At 46.1% G+C, this 22,222-nt stretch overlaps 1 protein-coding gene across 1 annotated transcript in view; it reads right to left on the reverse strand.

Annotated features, from left to right (window-relative positions):
- Nucleotides 1-22,222, reverse strand: part of APMAP (adipocyte plasma membrane associated protein) — a 200,833-nt gene that overhangs the window by 139,102 nt on the left and 39,509 nt on the right. The window contains exon 2 of the mRNA XM_069606882.1: nucleotides 14,208-14,324. Coding sequence (XP_069462983.1) covers nucleotides 14,208-14,324 — 117 coding nt within the window. The remainder of the gene's footprint in view (nucleotides 1-14,207; nucleotides 14,325-22,222) is intronic.

Consider the following 22,222-nt stretch of genomic DNA (forward strand, 5'->3'; position numbering starts at 1 on the left):
AAATCCACACTGTGAAAAAGCTCAAAATGGGAAGAAGTCAATGGAGCAAAAATCCTGCTGTAGGCCTGTCCCTTAAAGCAAGCCGGGGCTACAGTATACTGAAAATAAAGTCGCCTGCAGGGGTGTTAGTCTAGATCATGTTGGCAGCTGCAAAACTACCAGATCAAAAGAGGACCTGTCACCTGGGAGTCTACTAATAACTGCAGCCTCAAAACAATCCAGATACGAAACGTCCTTTATGGCAAGAGGGGAAAACTACAGAGGCTTGCTTCTGTAAGAAGGGGAACAACTAGAGTGGTTTTGCCCTGGTAGAAGTGTGTTGCATGGCTACAAGGTCCCAGAAGACTACAAATCATTGGGATCCTCTGACAACACTAGAAAGGAAGCGTGAGAGTGCAATTCAATCCATTCTTACCGAGTGCACTGAATGACTGTCAGAACTATGATAATCACTGCCAAGATTATGATGCTCAGGACCCACGGTTGGCTCACCTTGTATTTCTTGATTGCCAGGAGTCTACTGGGAACGTGTTTGGTGGGATTTCCTGGAAGTGTAGAGACAGTAATACCCAATTTGATTTAATTTAATTGATCAAGTGGTAAATCTGGCCAAATTCGGGCAGTACCATTTGATCGATTAAATTCGATCAAACTGCTTAGTCTCCTTGGTTACAGGAATTCACCCATAAGTGCTTGGCCGGCTGTCTGTCCTTGCAGGACAGCCACCCTGATGTGTGAAAGACAGGCTGCGAACGAACGGGAGAGACTTGGATAAAAAGTGAGGTCTTTTGCAAGGAAGGAGAGTCGACCACTGGACGAAGGAACCGAAAAAAGAAACTGGAAGAGACGCTTGCTGCAACTCCTGGTCTGTTGGTTTGCCCAGTTGAAGGCCTGCTGCGGTGCTGAAGCTCCCATTTTGACATTGACTAGAGACGCCAGCAAAGGACGACTTCTCCCCTTGGGTTGGTGGGACCAATCGACCCCAAGACGACCTCGACTGAAACTCATTCTCTCTACTGGCTGTACTTCCATTGCTGCTGCAGGAACCAAGTGCAAGGGGACAGTAACACTAGAATCCAGTGCATCACTTTTAAGCCAGACCCAAGCTCCAGGAAGATCCTCCGGACTCCCTCGAAGCAGGGCTGACCAAGCCTGAGCCACCTCAAAGAGTGCTGGATCCCAGAAGCAAGCAAAGTCCACAAGGTGTCCATGAACCGCGGTGGTGCTATTAGCGAGAAGCTGAAACCGGCAAGTGCTGCCAATCTGTATTGTGCCCATTGCTGCGGCCTACTTTCAAATCGTAGTGCAGGAGTCCCCAGACGTCCTCCCTCTTGTCCCCATGACTGAAGCCCAGGAACAACAGGATCTTCAGGAACTACAACAGGAACAGAAGCCAGCTGGAACCAGGTTTTCATATGTAAGGTACTATGAACTAAGGGGTACTTTCCTCTTGTTGTGTAGCTTGCTTGCTCTCAGTTGAGACTTGCATTGGCTGCCCCTTTGCAGAGTTGCTTGCAGCTTTGCCATTCACAAGCCTCTCAGCTTGTGGCCCAACAGGGATTTCTTTTTCAACAAAACTCTCTTTAACATTGTGCAAGACTTTTACCTACCTTCAAAAAGCGCCTCAGCTCCCCTGGACTTTGCTCAAGTGACATTGACTGTCCTGGCTCCCTGAAAGACTCTCTTACCCTCTGACTTTGTGTTTAACTATCCCTCCAAAAAGTCATACATACCTTACTTGTATAGCTGGGAAAGGGTTAATGTATTTTGAAGTGGGGGGTTCAAAAGTGCTTGCCTGTTTGAGAAACTTGTTAACCATCGTTTCCTTCCCTAAACTTTTCCTTTTTGCCACAACTTCAGGATTACCTTTTAAGTGTGAAAAGTGATATATTAATGTCCACAGTGTCCTAGCAATTGACGTTACCTCCGGGTGTAGGAATATCTGTGTGCGATTCCAAAAGGGTATCTTCTTACTTTATTGAACTCAAGGAGTGTATTTCTAAGTCTATGTTTATTGTTGTCAATTGCTCCCTTCTAAAGAAGGCTTATTTTAAAACTGACCGTTAATTTTATAAATAATTAATCAAGAAACCTTGTGTATAAGTGTTACTTGATTACTTTTCACTGTGAAATTGTATGCTGCAACCCTACAGCTCACATTGACCCCTCTTGAGATAAGCCTGGCTGCTCAGTCACACTCCCAACTTGTGTAGTACAGGCCTATACCAAAGGTTGGTTTACCTATTGCCAGGAGGACAAGGCTGGTGTAGTCTCCCACAGGGATACTACATACAATGTTGCCTAACAGTATATTTAGATCTCCTCCCACTATCACAAAATAAACCTTACCTTGGCTATAGAAATTATTAATCGCATCTACGACTGCTCTCCAAAACAATCACTTCTAGCCATCGATTCCAATTTAAATTGAGAATCACACCACATTTGTCATCAGTTGGCGATGTACAATCAAGTTTCAGATATAAAACCTGAAGGAACGGGTACGGGTTCAAGGCTTCTACTACAGTCAAACCAATCCCGTTTTTCACAAAAACCTGAACAAGGACAACCCGCGCTCCAACCCCCACTGTAAGATGGGTTTAGGTAGCCACTATATCCATCCAAGATTGGGGCTCGTCTCAAACCTGTTTCCTGGAAACTAATAATGTCTAATTTCTCATCACAAACATCCTGATCCGAGGCCAAATGTACAAAGTCCCAGGCTTTCCAGAAGATCATGGACCAAGCGTTCTCTAGTTATTATTTGTGACATCCAATTGGGACTCTCCAACAACCTGTGGTTCCACATACGCACGACCTCTTGATCATTTCATAATGCCCTCCTTCAAATGGTATTAAAAGAAACTTTCAGCACCTCTTTTTGAGGGATCTTGAGAGAGGTTGGGCCTTCAAGATACCCTTCTCCCTTCTCATTACCCTTTCTATTGCAGTGCTTATGCAGATTTCCCTCGTGCGTCTACCATTTTGACAAACAGTGGTCCGTCAATATCTCTTTTGGGTTACACGGGCCAAGAGATGACCGCCCCGGTTTATAACTCCAGTCACTTAATTCAAATCCTAAGGGAAGTAATAAATGGGCCACTTCCAATAATGATGCTTTAAAGACACCAGATATTAACTGTATCAAAGTCCATCTGTTTTACAAAGTCCACTATTTTAGTGTCCTCCGATTGAATAAAGCACAGCAGGGGGGGCGTGATGAAATAATCGCACCACGTTTGAACGATTTAAAATTAATCCATCCTCTGCAAGGAGAAAACATTCCAATTGCAGGGAATACAATCCCTGATTTTTCCTAAGCGGACTTTGCTTAATGCTCTTTCTCTTAAACGTCCAGGACCATCTCTCTCACCTTATTATTTTCACAGGCGTTGTCCACCCCCTTTGAGGTAGTAGAAAAGACTGGCCCCCTTGTGGCTTATTCATTACGTTCCATTTTATATTATCAGCTGCTCGTTTGTCGGCAATAGTTACGAAAGAGGATTTCTCGAGGTTTTGTCCCACAGACATTATTTTACTAATCTGGGTCTTCCAAACTGTTTGACATTGGGGCTTGACAGAGCAGCCATCTGGCATTGATCCATTTTCTTATGCGCCAGGTTTCTCCTAAATGTGAATTTAGAATATTGGCAGCTTTAAGTGCCAGATCTATAGGTCACTCTAAATCCTCTTGTATCGTATATGTCGAAAAGTACAAGACATCTTCCTCTTCCCCAAGGCAGCTGTCGTCCTTTCTTATTTTCTGAGCCAAGGGGTGTGGGTCCAAGCTAGGATATAAATGCAACCTGAAAGAATGACGTCCTCTGCTTTCACTGCATGTTAGGGTGAATTCTCAGAAATGTGCCAATTCCCTCCACCTTAGAGACACCCAGTAACTTTGCTGGATTTTGAGGACTTGAATTTTTTCAACCTGGAGAGAGGGAGACCCTTTTTTCCCCACTTTCTCGTGTATTTTAGTGTGATTTTTGAACTTTTTGTTTCTTTTGGTTATGAAGCCTGACAAACTCCATAGGTAATATCTTTTACAATGTGTCACACAGCACCTTCAGTGCAGTGGCACAGGGGAGTTTTCCAGATTTCCCAAAGGTTTAAATACCTTCTCTGCGATAAACTACTGTTTCCCAGAGCAGTAAAGTGAAATTGACTTTACTTACATGTGTAACTTTCTAGACACAGCACACACCATCTTACAATAGGGTGCTGGGGGGGGTTACTTAGTATCCCCTTTGTCTAGCTTCTCATGTAACATTTTTATGTTACCCTTTTCCTCACTGAATGGCTGGTGGCAGTGGTTTAATTTTAACTACCCTGGTTTGCATTTACCGCGGGCTGCATTTGCAGCTCCAGTAAAGCACCCACGGGTGCCATTTTTGTCAAAATGGCCCGGTCTTCTTTTTTCACCATTTGTTTGTGGAAAGGTCCTTCTTGAGATTTACTCTGCGCGCCAAACCAGGTTTGGCCCCTTTGTTCGCTTTGCCTTTGGTGGGATTCACGAGCGAAGCCTGCCTCTAGCTCCAGGGTATCTGGAGGGGACAGGAAGTGAGGGAGGTGCCCAAACCTCCCTGTGCTTAGTCTCCTAGGAGACCCAAATGCACTCTCTGTGGTGATTGGCCAGCTGACTGTGCAGCAAGGACAGCCACCCTGCTGGGTGACTGACAGCTAGGCTGGAATGAATGGAAGAAACCTGAATAAAAGGCGAGGCATTTGGCTTGGAAGGCAGAGTCAACCACTGGAACGAAGGAACCGAAGAAGAACTTGAAGAGGACGCCTGCTGCAACTCCTGGACCGTTGGTTTGCCCTGAAGCCCTGCTGCTATGCTGAAACTTCAAATTCTTATCGACAGAAAAGCCCCTGCAAGTAGGTCTTCTCCCCTTGAGTTGGTGGGGCCAATCAACTCCAAAGTAAACCACCTAGACATCTTCTCAGAGCTGGTTGAATTTCCACAGAGTTGCTGCTGGAAACCGAATAGCCAGGGAGAGGAACACCAGATTGTGTGTGTTGCTTTTAAGCTGGCCAAGAGCTCCAGGAAGATCCTCTGGACTCCCAGGAAGCAGGACTGACCGAGCCTGAGCCCCTTCAACAGAGTGCGGGTCCCATGAAGCAAGGAAAGTCCATCTCGACAGCTAGGAAACGCGGTGTTGGTATTAACGGTAGTCGCGAGGAGCTGAAACACCGAAGTGCCACTTGTTTGAAGATTGCCGGTTGCAAGCGGTGACCGTCCCATTGCAGTGCAGGAGTTCCCAGAAGTCCCCCCTCTTGTCCCCATGGCTGAGGCCCAGGAACAGTGAGATCTGCAGAGCCGCACAGGAACAGCAGTCATCTGCTGCATTCTTCTTCAATCCAAAAGGTACTGTAAAGTCTGAGAGAACTTACTGAAGAGGGAAAATGGTACGATCCCTTTCCCCGGTTCCCGTCCAGACCATGGCCTATGACGTCAAGACCTAAGCACCCACCGTAGGATGAGTTCAGCCCTCTGACTGCTGCCCGGGACATCAAGATCCACCCTGACCACGCCCCACACCCCCAGGCCAGCTGCGCGCCATCCTAAGCACGTGATGGGACCTCAAGTGGAGCTGAGACCGACCATATGGACCAACTTGACTAGATGTCACCCACCAATATCGTCATCGCTAGAGATGACATGACGACATAGCCACAACGGACAAGAACACACGTGCCACCAAGCACCTGGATCAGACAAACACCAGCCCACACGAAGAACATACTCAGTGCTATGACGTAGAGGACCGCTCACACTTACACACATGCATCGTTGTTATATTTCACATAGGCTAACTACTGCACCGCAGAAACGCAAGACGCCAGAAGAGCTCGTGTATATGCTTGCTGACGTTTTTTGCTACAAAAACCCTGAAGATGTCACCCTGTAGATGGACTAATGCATAATGACCCAAGTCGCATCTCGCGACCCCTGTGTTATGGACTGTATGCCGCCACCCATAGACTAGGCTAAGGTAGGCCACAAACCAGAGTCCCCAGGCCCAGAGCAGCTCAGATGGAGCTGCAAGTTGCTGATCATGCAGAACAAACCCTGACGGGAGCCCCAAAGCCAAGGCCATGAAGTTGCAATCTACACGCCGCGCTCTCGGCGCCAAGGTTACACCTGCCACTGCTAAACACTCCTCAAAGCAGAAATAGAAATCAAATCCCCGTAATTCTGCTTCAGCCACAATACCTTAACAGGTGACCAGGCCGACCTGATACTATTCCAAGCTCCAAGGACCAGAGAAGCTCTCGGGTCTCATGTCTGGGACCCGGACTGCAACAACGAAGTTACAAATTTGACACCGGCGGCAATGGGAAAGGAGCACCCAATAGCCAGTAGTAAGACCTGTTCATTGTCTTCCACTGACACATAGACATACATTGTTGCCAACACCGGGTACTTCGCGAGCTGGGAACGACAATGGTCCCAGGCTTCGGGACTCGCGGATGAACCAATCAGAACATGAGAAGCTAATCCGTGATGACACTATAGTTCAACCAATCACTAACTTTCGTCATGTAACACTTTCCATGTAGCCATTTTTAGGGACGACCCAAGCGTACCACCTGACCTCTTCACCACTAATATTTCCTCCTATACTGATCCATACTGACCCTACCACTCGGGGAGCCAACCCGGGGTAGCGTTAGATTTAGGGGCAAACTTTCCCAGTTGACGCACATAGTAGCGTCATCAGATTAGAAAAAGGGCCTGCGAGCCCATCATCGCCGAGATGTTCCTTGGGTACCTACGCTCCAAGAACCTGTCCCTGTCTGTTTTGTGCAATAAACAGCAGTAACTCTTTGCTCTTGTGTGTGCTTCATACTCCTTTGGTTGGGACGCAGGAAGAGTTGGGGCCTCCCCAACCCCGGAGGTCCGCGGACAGCCCTGCCGAACCCCGGGACATTACCCCGACATTACCTCTTATTGTAGAGTTGCTTGCATCTTCTACTCACAAGTCTAAACAGCTTGTCGCCCTACATTGATTCTTCTTTTCTTCAAAGACTTCTAAAACATTGTGCAAAGACTTTTCTACTTACCTACCAGAAGTGCTTCAGCTCATATAGACTTTTGCCCATTGACTTTGGCCTAACCTGTTATACTGAATGACTCTGCTTAGGGGATCCAAAAGTATTTGCCTGCTTAAGCATATTTGTGAACTCTTCTTTGTTCTAATAACCTTTTTCTTTAACCAATTCCTAATAATGTTCTAAATGCTACAGTAAGATATTAATGTCCCCAGCAGCCTAACTATTAAAGTCACCTCAGGGTGTAGGTTGTGACTGTAGGCCATCCCAAAAGGGTCTTTAAACTAACAGTGTGTAATTTTGAAATGTATTTGTGTGTTGCTTTTATATTGCTCCCTTCTGAAGAAGGCTTATCCTAACTGACTGATAAATAAATTAATAAGTGTTTATTCAAGAAACCTTGTGTGTAAGAGTTTAATTGAATACTTGTCACTATGAATCTATGCTTAACTACCCTACAGCTCACACTGACCACTCTTGAGATAACCCTGTGGCTGCTCAACACGCTACCAAATTGTGTAGTACAGGCTTATACAAAAGATTGGGTTCCTATTGACAGGCAGTCAGGGTTGCTGTAGTGCAGCAGTAACCCAAACGGTACTGCATACAATTGTGCCTAACACTGCACTTCCAAGCTGTGCTTGTTTCCAGACTTCTGGGCCAGCATGGAGCAACAGATCAGCAAAGTCCTCCTGTCCTGGTGTTTTAGCGCAATCAGATTTTAAGTTTGGGCTGTTCAGTTTCGCTAGCGACACCTATAAGCAGCCCAACAGATAAGGGTATATCGGCCACTTTTACACCCTAAAATAGGCAAATAATCTAAAAAAAAAAAAAAAAAAATTGGGAGTAAAAATACCCCCAACAAAAAATAGTAAACAGACGCATAGCACCTTGTTCCCCTGCTTTCACCCAAACAGCCAAGTTGAAGAAGGGAGAGTCAAAAACTACCCCAGTTCAGGGACGCATTAAAGGTAGATTCGGAATGCAGAAAAAGCTATTTTTTTTTTACAAATACTAGCCAGAACACAAGGTCACAGGATCACAGTGATAAATACAAAAAACAAGCTTTAATGAATATTAGACAGACATCTAAAAAATGTAGGCCTAGAACTCAACATAAGGCCTTAAAAGCATTAATCAAATGAAAGGAGGTACATTGACACAATTAGCTACACATTATTATTGTCAGGGTCAGTAGCAGAATTAATCGTGCAATTTCATGTACTACTCATCAATAGTTGTACGCATTTATTGTCGACACAATGGGTGTTTCTGGTTTGGAACTCGAATGACCAACAGAGGATGCTGTAGTGACGCCAGATGTCTGGAGAGACCGAACTGTTATCTGGACATAATAGTTTAGATCCAGGTAATGCGAGTTACCTGTGAAGAGGGATGACAGGATGTGTGTCAGAGAGGAGTGACCAAGGAAATTACTTATATTGAAGACTGCAGGTCCGGGACCTACCTTAGTATTGTCGTCTCACGAAGTAAAATTAATGGGGAACACCGTTGTTGTTACTGGTGGAAAGGAGTGGTTGTTCCTGCTGTGGCTAGGAGCTGAAAAAAGGGGGAGGTATAAGATTACCTGGTTGGTAGGAGTCAGAGTTAATTATTTCTGGATGGTAGGTATATATCGTACCTGCGAAGGAAAAAGTGTGACCAGGATGGCTGGTAATGCCGCAGGAGATTGGATCTCTGTATGTTGGCTGTATGGGCTGCTTAGTACCTGTAGGAAGAGTATGAAGTCAGCCGGGGATTTGATATATCACTCTGGTCATATGTGACTCAAGTGCCTGTGACGGGTGAGCGTGATATATCTATGAAAAATGAGCAACATAGGGCCAGTGGTGGCTGTGCTTGATTAAGGGAGGTGTTGTGGTCCGTAGTGCACCTAGCGAACAAAGTAGTGGATCGATCGGGTTGAATTAGCCCAACTACAGTGAAAAGGGTAGCTCAGGGCACTAATAGTGCCTATATGTCGATCCACGTGAAAAATGGCCATCTGCGTGTGACTTGACAACATTTAGAATTACTTGGAATTGTGTGACGTGGAAACAGTCTCGATTAGTGGTCCTGCTCTGCAGTCAAGTGCCTGCCAGGGTTTTTTCAAAGCAGTCTTCTGAGAATCAATGCCTTAATTTGAAAAGCACGCATCGGCCGCATGGAATGGCTTACAATGTATGCTGACCAGATGGAGGAGTAATGCACAGTGGAAATCTTTTTTCCGCTCTGTGCCCCTCCTCTGTATTGTCACTGCTTCAAAATGGGGCAGAGCATTAAATGGAGCTGTAAAATCATAACTCAATTTAACCATACATGCCAACACTATTAATTCCATTCAGGAGACAATAGTCCAGATCCTGGTTTTAGATTTTAATTTTGGGACTTTTAGTTTAATTGTTTTTTATAATGCGCTTAATACCTTACCTGAGTTTGCTTTCTGAGCGCGGATCCGGGATTCAAACCTCTGTTGCTCTGCGTGGTGTTGCTTCCAAGACCTGTGAGTTGCCGCTGTGCTATCCTCCGGGAAAGCCAAGAGTACAAGCCCCAGAATTCAAAGTTTAAACCAGGACTGCATTAAAGTCCCTGGAATGGATTGGAGAATGTTGACATATCTGTTTAATGCACGGCCTGCATTTAAATTTAGGCAGTGTGCACTTTGAGTCGAGAGTCAAAAAGCTTCAGTAAAGTACTGGAGCGGATGGTTAAAATAGAGCAGCGTTTGGCCCCTTCCTGCTCTACTGCGTTTCAAAATGGAGTTCCCTTTGAGAGCATGTAGTTTCCTGCTGGAGCCATCATGACCATGGTGACAGTCACTTGCTCTCATCTCACCTCTTCTTTCGATATTGCAGTTACAGTGACTGTCTTGGAACACGGTCCGCGTGCAGCAAGCTCCCAAAAATGGTGTGTACGGCTGTATATAGACTGGTTGTGGGGTTTAACTTAGGGCTAAGGCCCGGAGAGGGAAAACCCTAACAGCGTTCTTATTCGTGTTTTGCGGACATCTACATGCCCTAATTAGTTACTCCAGGTGCTCGAGTTTTGGACGTTCGGGTAACTATAGGATAGTCTGTGTTCAAGTATCAACGTTTGTCTGCAGGCCTTTTATTCTTTCTGCGTTACTATAATTTGTGAGCATCCATTGAAACATTCCCACTTCCATTGGGATGAGCCCAGTGTTTTTTTCATTCCGAGAGTTGTAGTACTGGATATGGGGAAATCCAGGACTACAAATACTGCACATCCCAGAATGCAGACCACACTGGACTTGCATCTCCCAAATCCAAAATCCAAAATGGAATTGGCATGCAGTATTGTGAGATTAACAAAACAGCAGTTTTCAGCGGATCTGCCTTTTTTGGTTGGTGCGATACCTATTTGAGGAATCATCAAAGTACAGAAAAAAAAGAAACACCCTATACCTCCTATGTTTCATGCATTGCACACCATCATTTTGCATTAACTTTTCTGCTGCAAAAATTACCATAGATTTTGCTGAAAAAATTACGATATAATTTAGTTTTATCAGCCAGCAAAAGAAACAATTGTCCTCTTATATGCCTTTTTTCCATTGGTTACAGTGCCGCACAGAGTCGCCCATTCGGAAGAGAAAAACTCAACAATTTGGTTACTTTGCTATCCTGTGTTTTTTAGAATATGAAAGCAGAGTGCCCGCTTTTCATGTGGGAGCTTCAATGGTGTCTGAGTCCAGACCCAGCTGGCTGGGTGAAACGTGTTCATGCTGCTTTGCATCACCTGCAGTACTGGCGGTGCGAAAAGAGCTCACTTATGACCCGATAGAGTGCTAGGGGGTGATAGTTCACTTATGACCAAAGCCGGTCGTACCGTACGCATTTTCTCCTGAATTGTCCACTTTGAAAAACTCAATCACATTGTAATTTTTTATATATACACAGCGCTTATACACAAGTGGAGTGCTTCAAATCGCTTCAAGGCGGGAAGGGAACAAGGGAATACAGTAATCATTCTTATGCCTTTAAATTTCTGAAGGATCTAACATAAAAACGAGCATGCTAGGCCCGACAGCAATTCTCCTAGTGCAAGTGCATGAAATGTTACAGTTGCGACCAAACTTGAGAGGAGGGGCAAAAAGGTGGGGGGTGGGAGACGGGACAGACAAATGTACCAATCCTAGTATATGCAGGTCATGCATGCGTACAGATGGAGTTGCAAGGAAGGGGGCATGGGGGAGGAGTAAAACACGTCCAGTGCAGCAGGGGCCTGGGTTAAGTGCAGAGAGGTTGCCCCGCTCGTGGAGCGTAAGCTGAAGTGCAGTAATGCTGAACTTAGTGCAGCGGCCCGGAGGCAAGTGCAAATGACTGGTGGGGAAGCCTGGAACCTGTAGGCGCTGGGGGTGAACCAGGCAACCAGTCAGCAAAAACTGAACAGAGTAAGGCAGGAGAATGACAAAGGAGGGTAGAGAGAAAGAACAGAGGTTAGCAGGAGAGAGGGAGAGAGCAGGAGAAGAGGAAGGTCTTGAGGAATTTCCAGAACTTAAGGTTCTCTGGCTCTACATAGAGGGAGGCTGTTCCAGATAGAGGCATCTGCAGAGGATAAAGATCTACCCCCAAATCTCTGTTTGAGAAAACGGCTCACCCGAATAGTTTGAGGACGAATGGAGAACTATATAGGGAAAGCATTTAGGAAGGGAGCGTTGTAGATAGTGCAGGCCCCGGCCCTAGAAAGCCTTGCAAAAGAGGCTGTTGCAGCCTAGAGACAACCAGGGCTCTCGAGATGGTGAGCCTCTGGGGGAAAGTGAGAAATGGTAGAATGCCTTTGAGTAGGTGCAGTTTGTAGTGGGACTTTTTGGAGATGTCCGAGATGTGCAAAAATTATTGCCATAAATTTCAGCATTCCCCATTCTATTCGGGAAACGAATATCCTGTTCCGTTTTGTTTACTTGCCATTATGTGGCTCTTGTAGTCCTGGATTTTCCCCATTGTAGAGTCAGATGTACAAGTCCCAGAATGCAAAGTAAAAAAAGGACAGGATTAGCATCTAATGAATTGAATGAGCATGTGGAAATGTATATACTGATTACCGTACGTCTATGACCATCTGACACCACTTATGGTAGTGCTCTGCAAATGCATATACCATGCCTACACCCAAAAGCCCAAACTGTTGGATTTGCCAATGCTTGTTTTTCAGGCCCCTCTGCCCCCCAACGGCAGGAACAGATCCTATTTGTGTGTAAAGGAGTACGGGGAAGGAGAAAGAGTATGCACAGAATAGTTAAAGTGTGGGAAGTGGGTGCGGCCAGAGGCTAGGTCTGTTTACAACTGGATCTAATGTGGGAGGCATCTAGGGCTGCAGCGGCGAGGGCAAGCAGAGGTAGAAGAGGCCACAGTTCACCAGTGAGAAGGAGCATCCTCTGAGGAACGAGGAGCCACATATAGTGCTTTAAATCAAACTTCCAAATGAGATGCAGACTTAGCTTTTGCCCATGATGTGAGACTCAATATTCTTTAAAAGTCTTCAACATGTGCCCTAAACCTCCTTTAATTCATTGTTTGGGGAATGTAATTAATGTCAAAGATGTACGTTTGTAATATTTTGTTCTACTTTGTAAAGTTTTGTGGGGTACAGAGCAAGCACAGGCAACAATTTGGGGATGAAATAAAGGTTTAATCTGACCTAAAAGTGGAGTAAACCAGAGCTTCTTCTAGGGAATGAGGATCTAATACGTGGTGTACCTATAATGTAACTTACGTGACAGGGTCACGGTTTGTGCGCTATGTTCTTAGTCGCCAGCTTCGCTCTGCTACTGCCGACCTGCTCGTTGTGCCGCTTTATGAACGTGCACGGATAGGAGGTTCTTTTTGACTGGCTGCCGCTATTACATGGAACGAGTTGCCACCTCCGATAAAGAAACTATCTGACCATCTACCGTTTAGGAAAGCGATAAAGACAATTATTTTCTAATCTGCACATGTTTTTGTTTATCCTCTCATTATGGACATTTGCTTCTCTCTCCAGCGCCAAGATGCCCATGGGCGACCGTTTGCACTTAAGAAATGCCGTTAACATAAATTAACAGGGTCATGACCTGACAAAGAGAGGGGAGGCTCACTAAAAAAATAAAAATGAAAATAAATAAAAAGGTAGCCCTGGCCCATACATCTGAAGAGGGAGTTGCGGTAAGAAGGGGTCTGGGGTAATGTTGCAGGCAAGAACCCCCCCCCCCACCCCAACTATGTGACGAAAATGTCAACCCTAATGTCACTCTCTGCATCTCAATGCCCCCAGCACCGTTGGACCCTACAATTTTTTTTTTATTTCAGAAGCACATCTCCAACAATCCATCTGGATCTGGAAGCAGCAATGAAAACCCAACCAGAAATCTACCAAAGGGCATGACAACAATACCAGCCACCAAGGCGACCCAGCAATGGTCATCACATCCTAACAATGACCAGCATTGCAAGAAACCAGAAGGCCCGCAAACAGAGCAGAAAAACAAAGTTACAGCCATGCAACATGACGGAGAGCCCCCCAGAGATGGTATTAAAAACTGCGTAGAAAAGGGGGAGGAGGTTGGCGTGGTTTTTAAAGCAGCTCACCTATGTAGTTAACCTCATAGGGAAAAGGCAGGCACTGATTGGAGCACAAAGTCAGGTGAGCCCTGCACTGCAGCCAATTTGGGGTCAGGGGGCAGAGTATACCACCAGCCATGCATCTTGAAAGCAGGCAGAGCTAGAGTGTGGGTTGTACGAGCTGGAGGGGGGCCGAGACCAGGTGGAGGAAGGACAGTGAAGTGGAGGTGGCAGACCTTTGAAAAGGGGAGGTATTTGAGAGAGCGTGGAATCAGTGGTGTGTAGTGTTCTGTTGGAAGACAGGGGAGGTGGGTGGGAGAGGGAGAGAGAGAAGGCATGTACTAGATTGGCATATGAAACACCAGGTACAGTTTTCTAGATTTAGTTAAAAAAGTAAATACATGTAAACATTTCTGCATAGCAACACAAAATTGTAGAAAATATGGCATACTATAAACAAATATTGTTACTATTACCACCTATGTTAAAATGAGGTGGAAGTAAAACTACACATTTTATAAATGCACCCAAGACAAGCACTGTAGCATTCTCAACAGGGCAAAGCGCCTTTGGTGAAAAGTATAAACTCACTTTAATGTTTGAGGCTCTATTGGACTTTCCAGTAGACATATTGCTGCAAGCAAAGGAGTGAGAAGAGCCACGGCCAGAGTCATGAAGGTCGCTCGGAAGATTTTGCCACTGTAGGAGCTAGACAGAAAAACATTCAAATAAAAAAAAAACAAGCTGATGTATGCATACTAGGTGAGCGTTTTAGGGCGTCATACAGTGATATGTTTAATCTGACCACTTGGCAGTTTGAGAAAGCAAAACACACAATGCTTTGAAAAACGAACTACTGATATATTAAAAAGATTTAAAAAAAACGTGTACCTTTTGGACATTTTAGGATGGAAAGCTTTTGAGGCCGACACTACTTTGTCAGGAATAGGTGAGGTTTTGGTACACTGCAGTATACATTTTAGCTGTAGATCTCCCTTACCATATGCAAGATTGCTCCCGCTTCCAATCGCTAGGAGTTAATACCTAATTCGGAAGTACTCCATTCACAAATTGATTTTCTTTGATTTGTATTGATTGTGCCCAACACTGAGAACTAAATAGCATCCAGACAGTACAGGTTGGACTGCTAAAGAGGTAAAAAATGTAGGCTTTTACCTAGACTCCACCCTTTCGTTTACCAAACAGGTTATCTCTATGGCCTCTGCCTCTGCATACACATGCAAGCTAATCAGCGCTGGTAAACCTTTCCTATCTAACAATAGCTGTACTACCCTGGCCAGAGCTTTAATCTTATCTAAATTGGACTATTGTAACTCCCGATACCTTGGTGCCAATACGTACACTATCAGCAACATTTAAATTCTCCAGGATAATGCCCTTAGAGCAGCACTGTTCATAACTAGAAAAGAGCACACCTCGGAGGCGATGAGACAGAATAACTGGCTTTCTACCAGTGACAAAATCCTGCTAAAAACTGCTAACACACAAGTGCCTAAATAACGCTTCACCCCGCTATCTCGCAGAGATTAAAAAATCTTCCAGCTGGCCCATTAGAACGGCAAACTCAAATTGTCTGATAGTACCACGGTCCAAATTGACTAAAGCCGGTGGAAATAGTTTCCCAGTCAAAGCTGCACAGTTCTGGAACTCCCTACCCCCTACATGAGGGCAGACCAAACCTATCTGAACTTCAGGCATAACTGCACTAAGTGGCTCAAAGAAAATGACCACTAATGCACCCCAGCCACCCTCCGTCTATTACTACTCTTCTTCTTGCACTGTAAATGCCCTGTTGATGTTGTACATTATTGTTAAATGATGTAATGATGTATTGATTTAGCTTATTGTATGTATATAACTGTGTAACCCTCAGCTGAAAATATTCATGCATCTTCTGAGGCCTGATACCCTTGGGTCTGCTGCGCATTACAAATACATAAACATACAATATTGGTCACAGATCCAACTACCATAGAGAGGAGCTTGCTGTGAATAAAAGTGAGACATTCTACAGAGTTGGCAAAGCTCGAACAAGCAGTTCTTGACAACAGCGCCAACCTGCACATTAAAACAGAGATCACTGTCACAAAGAATTCCAACATTTTTAACTGTAATAGAAAAGGGGTCCGGGGGAAATCGAACACTAGAAATTTCTGGGGTAGTGGAAAGAGGTAGGGTGGAAAAGCTGCTAACGTTTTAGAAGCACTCTGCTTCAAAGCACTGCTCTCGAGCCAGTTACGTTCTCTAATGCAGCAGAGAGAGCTGCACAATCATCATCTGGTCCATTGACTCTCGACCAGACTGGAGTAGCAAAGATACACATGAAATCACATCTCCAGGGGGTTGCACGATTTCTGCAAGGGGTTGCAGGTAAACGACAAAAAGAACAGGTGAGAGCAGGGTGCTCTGTTGAACCATGCAATTTTGAGGGGAGCAAAAAGAAACAGGCCCAAAGTTACTACATTTCCAGTCATCCAAAAAGGACTTGAGGCAGTTTAGCGCCGGGCTAGAAACATGTGCTATGTTAGGTTATGTTACTTGGCATTTATATAGCGCTCTATATATCATTGGTATCTATCCTGGCTGACCACTTCAAAATGAGGCATTGGCCTACTTTATAAAAAGCCGGCAGCAGGTCCAGATTAATAAGCACCAAAATTGCACCATGGTCAGCCTGAGGAAGAATTTTGAGCCACATTTCGAGTCCCATTCATTTCTGTACACCTGCTACTGGGAGGGAAGTATATTTATCTACTTTGAATTGACTGTTCTTTTTTTTGCCTGGCGTCTAATGTAAGCCGATCTAATGGATTTTCTAGAGGAAGGAAATAAAAACATTAACATTCCTCATTATATCCCATTAGAGCAACTCACTAGATTATATTAACCAAGCGATCAATGCCTTAAATTAGACCAGATATTTTACTACTATATCAACTGCATCTAGACTCTATTCTAACCAGCGTTTCAACCATTTTTTTTTTAAAACATGTTTTTATTATTTTGTAGGTGATACAAAAGGTAAACAATCCCTCAACTCCCCATCCCACCTCCCCCGCCCACCCTCTTCCGGAAGCATAGTCATTGATCCAAAGTACTCGCGGCTAGTTACTAGGTGAATAAGTCAGAGATTTTTATAGAGTGCGGGCACCACTGTGCCATGTAGTCTGACTGGAGATATTCTAGCACTCCACCCCATTCTTTTATGAAGGAGCCATGTGTTCCATGGAGATTGTGTGTGATTTTTTCCATGGTCATTTGGGACCAGACCTTGTGTAACCAGGTGAACAGCATCGGTGGGTCTCTATTTTTCCATCCCTGTGCGATTGTTGCCCAGGCCGCAATGAGTAGGCTCATGAAGCTTTTTCGCTGCGCCTTGGTGAGTGTGTTGACTTTGTGGTCCGTGAATCCACAGAGCCAGGTTTTCTCCGTGTACCGGTCCACTTCTGGGAAGATCTTCTTCAGTTCGGCTATTACTACTGTCCAGAAGAGTTTAACCTTGGGGCAGTCCCACCAAATGTGTCTCCACGAGCCTGCATCTGTGCAGCCTCTCCAGCAGCGGTGAGGTGTAGGTGGGTACATACTATTTAGCCTCTCCGGGGTGTAGTGCCATTGCGTGACGATCTTTATCCACATTTCTTTGGTTTGAACTGCTCTGGTCAATTTGTGGATATCGGACCACAACGACTGCCATTGCTGTGCGGTGATGACTATTCCCAGCGTTTTTTCCCATCTTTTCATGTATGTCCACTTGATGTCTTCTCCCCGGGTATTCATGAACCTATAGAGATTGGACACTAGTTTTCTGTCTCCTGAGTTTGTGAGGAGAAACTTTTCAAAGGCGGTAAGTTCTCTTGTCGCCGCATGGGTGATCTCAGGCGTGATCAGCCAGTGTCTAAGCTGCTCATATTTGTACCTGTCCGCATTAGTGAGGTTCCAAAATGATTTGCAGTTGGCAAAAGATCTCAGCTCCCCGTCCACGAACATCTCCCCTATTTTCCTGCAACCAGCTTCCTCCCAGTTCCCATATGCCCCTTGCTCAGTCCCCGGGGGGAACTGCTGGTTTCTACAGATTGGGGTGAACGGGGCCGTAGTCGTGGTAATGATCTCTCTCCGTGTCTGCTCGTCCCATGCATTCAGCGTGGTTTTCATAATCTCACTTATGCGAAGATTCGGGTGCCTGTGCTGCTTAGGTGTCCATAATAAGACTTCTAGTGGCGTTCTGGCGACCGCCCGGTCCCGTGTCACCCATATCGTTCGTTGCTTATCTCCTAGCCATTCTCTCAGAATCCTGAGCTGGGCCGCTTGGTAGTAGTTCTTAAAGTGTGGGAGTGCTAGGCCCCCTTCCCTGAAGTTGGATGTGAGGATTGTTCTGGATACTCTGGGGGGTTTCCTGCTCCAAATGAAGGATGAGACCGACTTGGCTAGGGCTCTGAAAAAGGAGTCTGGGACCCCGACCGGTAGGGACTGGAAGTAGTACAGTGCTTTAGGGAGAATGTTCATTTTTATCGACTGTATTCTCCCCCACCAGGAAATATTTAGGGGATTCCACCTCTCTAGATCTCTTTGAATCTTGGCTAGGAGTGGGGGATAGTTCTTGGTGTACAAAGTCTCTACCTTGTGAGTCAGTGTTATACCCAAGTATTTTATGCCCTCTTCCACTACCTTTATGTCCAAGTTGTCTGCCTCTCTACCCAGTGTTACTCTGCACCCTGCCAATATAAGCATTTCTGATTTTTTTTTATTTATTCTTAAGCCAGAAATGCTCCCAAATAGCTCCAGCAGGTGGAACGCCGCTAGGGCTGAGTGGGTAGGGTCCTCCAGTGCCAAAAGCATGTCATCCGCATAGGCTATAACCTTGTGTTGTTTCCCCGCCATCTCAATCCCTCTAATTTGATCTGTTTCCCTAATTTTAATGAGTAGGGGTTCTAGGAATAGCGCATACAAGAGTGGCGAAAGTGGGCAGCCCTGTTTCGTTCCCCTGGATATTTCCACCCTCTCTGTAATTTCTCTGTTTACCGCTATCCTGGCTGAGGGGGAGGAGTAATTGGCTTTGATCATGTTAATATATTGATTCCCAAATCCCATGTGCGCCAGAGTTTTAAAGAGCATTGACCATTCTACACGGTCGAACGCCTTTTCTGCATCTAGAGAAAGTAGTACTGCTGGGGTGCGGGAGAATTTTATTTTCTCTATAAGGTGGACTAGTCTTCTGGTGTTGTCATGTGTCTGTCTTCCCGGAATGAAACCCGATTGATCTGGGTTGATTAAGGAGGGGAGCAGTGGGGAGAGCCTGGCCGCCAGGATTTTGGTGTAGATTTTTGAATCTAGGTTAATTAGAGCTATAGGTCTGTATGAGCCCGGGAGGGAGGGGTCCTTCCCTTGTTTATAAAAAACCAGAAGTTTTGCCTCGTTCATAGATGGAGTGACATTCCCACTATCTTTGAAGGTGTTTAGAAGTCTAGTGAGGAATGGGGCGAGGATGTCTACATATTTTTTATAGAATGTGGCTGTGAACCCATCCGGGCCGGGGGCTTTGTTGAGCGGGAGGCTCATTATCGCCTTCTTTACTTCGCTTTCGGTTATCTGGGCCTCTAGGTCTGCTCTGGTTTCTTCTGATATTTTCTGAAAGGGGATCGATGCCAGGAAATTGTTTTGATCAGCTTCATTTGGGTTCTCTGTGGAGTACAGGTTCTGATAGAATTCCCTGAATGTGTTCCCTATATCCTCGGAGCTCGTTAGCGTATCCCCGTGTGCATTTTTGACTTTCTTGATGGTCGTTGCGTTCCGTTTCGACGAGAGCAGTCGGGCGAGAAGTCGGTCTGCCTTGTTGGCTTTGATGTAGTATTTCTGTTTGAGGTATAGGAGAGATCTCTGGGCTTGTTTGCTTCGGAGATGTTCGAGTTGACCCTCTGTGTGTTTGAGTGTCCGTTTTAGGTCTCTTGTGGGGCTTGACATTAATTCTTCCCGGATATCCGACAGCTTCTTTTCGAGTTCTGATTCCCACTGCCGAATTTGTTTATCCCTGGTCGCTTTGAGGGCAATTAGATGGCCTCTGATTACAGCTTTGGACGCCTCCCATACGGTGCTCAAGGGGACCTCCCCCGTGTCGTTATGCTCAAAGAATTCTTCCATTTTTTCCCTTATGGATTCTCCCATCACTGGGTCGGATAGTATTTCTTGTGGGAGTGTCCACCTCCATATTCTTCTTTCGTTCCCCGGAGTCGACAGTTCCAGCCAGATAGGTGCATGGTCTGACAGTGAAATGGGGCCCAGCTCCAGATCCTGTATTTTACCCAGGACCCCCACTGACACCCAGAAGTAGTCTATTCTAGACATTGTGTTGTGAACGTGTGAGAAGTAGGTGTAGCCCTTGGTTTGGCCTTTATGTTCCCTCCACGCGTCCCACAGAGCCATGCCTTCCATCTGTTTCCTCAGGCGCTGAGAGGGGGCGCTCTGGTGGAGGGGTCCGCTCGCACTACGGTCTGAATGGGGGTGCCAGGCCATATTTAGATCTCCACCTATTATCATTTCCCCCTTCGCGAACCCCTCCAGCCTCCCCATTGTGTCCCTCAGAAAGCCATCTTGGCCCGAGTTTGGGGCGTAAATGGATGCCAGTGTCATAAGGACGTTGTGTAGTTTGATATTGGCAAAGACATACCTTCCGTCCTTATCTGAGGTTTTGTCGATCACCTTTACTTCTATATTTCCTTTCACAGCGATCAACACTCCCGCCTTTTTTTCGGCTGCGTTGGATTGTGCAATTATCTCGTATCCTCTCAGGCGAATTTTCCCCCTATCTTGAGCTTTTATGTGGGTCTCCTGGAACAATAGCACATCCGCCTTTTCTCTTCTTAACATGATCTCTACTTCTTTCCGCTTCACCGGGGAGTTCAGGCCCCTTACATTTAATGTTACAAGTCGAATCCTCCCCATTTCAAATAGACTGATTGTACAAGTGTAGAGCTCGAGTTGTGCTTCCCCTTCTCGCTTCCGGAAGATCTGCCCTCCCCTCCCAAACAATAAACAATTCCCTCAACCAAAAACTTTGTCGCAACTTTACACCCGAGGAGGGCACAGGTACCTAAGGTAGCTCTGGCGTTCCGCCTGTCGCTCCCAGCCCTCTGTAGGCTCGAGGTTAACTTATTGGGGAGTCATAAACCCCTCATTGTTCCTTGATCTTTATGTGGGTTGTTCCAGCTCCGAGCCGGGCCAACTAAGTCTATCGTTTGCGACTTCCATCATTGGGGGCCGTTCCATGTGCTGTCTTCAGCTATTGGGCCCCGGGTCTTCTGTGCTTTCATCTTTGCATCCACTAATTTGTTACGGTAGTCCCATCCCTACCCCCTCCGCGCCGTTTTCTTTTCTGTCGGACCATTTCCCAACCCCCCGGCCTGTTGTGTGGTTCCCCCATTTTCCTGTCTTTTCTGGCCGAGGATTCCCTTGGCTGGATGTCCAAAATGGATAGCCCCTCTTCCATGGTGGTCACCCTCCTTTGTTTCCCTTCCCAGTCGAACAGCAGACCGAAAGGGAATGTCCACTTATATTTTATCTCTCTTGTGACCAGTTCCCTCGTGAGAGGGGCCATCTCTCTTCTTTTTAGGAGTGTAACGGCTGATAAGTCCTGGAACAGCTGAATGTCTGCCCCATTCATCCTGATTTGATCCAGCTGCCTTGCTCTTCGTAGAATAAGCTCTTTTTGTGGATAGGAGGACAAAGCCGCCAGGACGTCTCTGGGTCTCTCTCCCGGAGCCCCCGTGCGTCTCGGGCCTACTCGATGTATGCGATCGATCCCCACTGTCTCCGGGTCCTGAGCTTCGATGATATCCCCGAAAACCTCCTGAACAGCCTTCTTTAGGTCCCCGTCCAGGACCGATTCTGGCATATTTTTGATGCGTATATTCGATCTGCGGGACCTATTCTCGAGGTCTTCGCACTGAATTTCTAGATTATGGGTCAGGCGCACCAGGTGTTCTTGTGTTTCAGCGCGCTGAAGGGCCTCCTCTTCTGCGTTTTGCACTATCTTTTCTAGGGTGTCAGTCCTTTCCTCCAGGTTGACAATGTCATGTTGAACTCCTTGAATTGCCTGTTGCATATCCTGTTTAATAGCTGCAAACTGGTCTTGGACCGTTGACATTAATTTATCTTGTAGTTCTTTAAACCAGGAGTGCATATCATCTTTTGTCAGAGGTTGGGAGCCGGGGGCCAAGTCCCTCGTCTCGGACGAGTTCGCGGCCTGTTGAGAAGAGTCCTCCTGAATCCTGCTCCTGGTCGACACAAATGTGGGCAGGGGACACCCCAGTATCAGGTTGGAGTCTTGTTTGGGGGGCTGTAGTGTCTGTAGGGATCCCCCCCCTCTCCCCTTCGCTTTAGACATGTCTTCCTTTAACTGTTCTCGTCTTGGAGTCCCCCCGGGCGAGCCCGTCCCCTCTCCTATTTCTTAGGCCGGGGGGAAGCCTCTTGTTAGGTGGGCCTTGGCGCGTCCTGCTGATTTCGTGTCCCTTCTTGGGTTGTTTATCGTTGTAGGGGGTGGCTTCGGGGGGCTACTAGGAGGGAAGGGGGGTGTATAGTCCACTTAGGTGTGG

The sequence above is a fragment of the Ambystoma mexicanum genome, chromosome 4p (genome assembly GCF_040938575.1).
Source record: "Ambystoma mexicanum isolate Mex_15411 chromosome 4p, UKY_AmexF1_1, whole genome shotgun sequence".
Classification (NCBI taxonomy): domain Eukaryota; kingdom Metazoa; phylum Chordata; class Amphibia; order Caudata; family Ambystomatidae; genus Ambystoma; species Ambystoma mexicanum.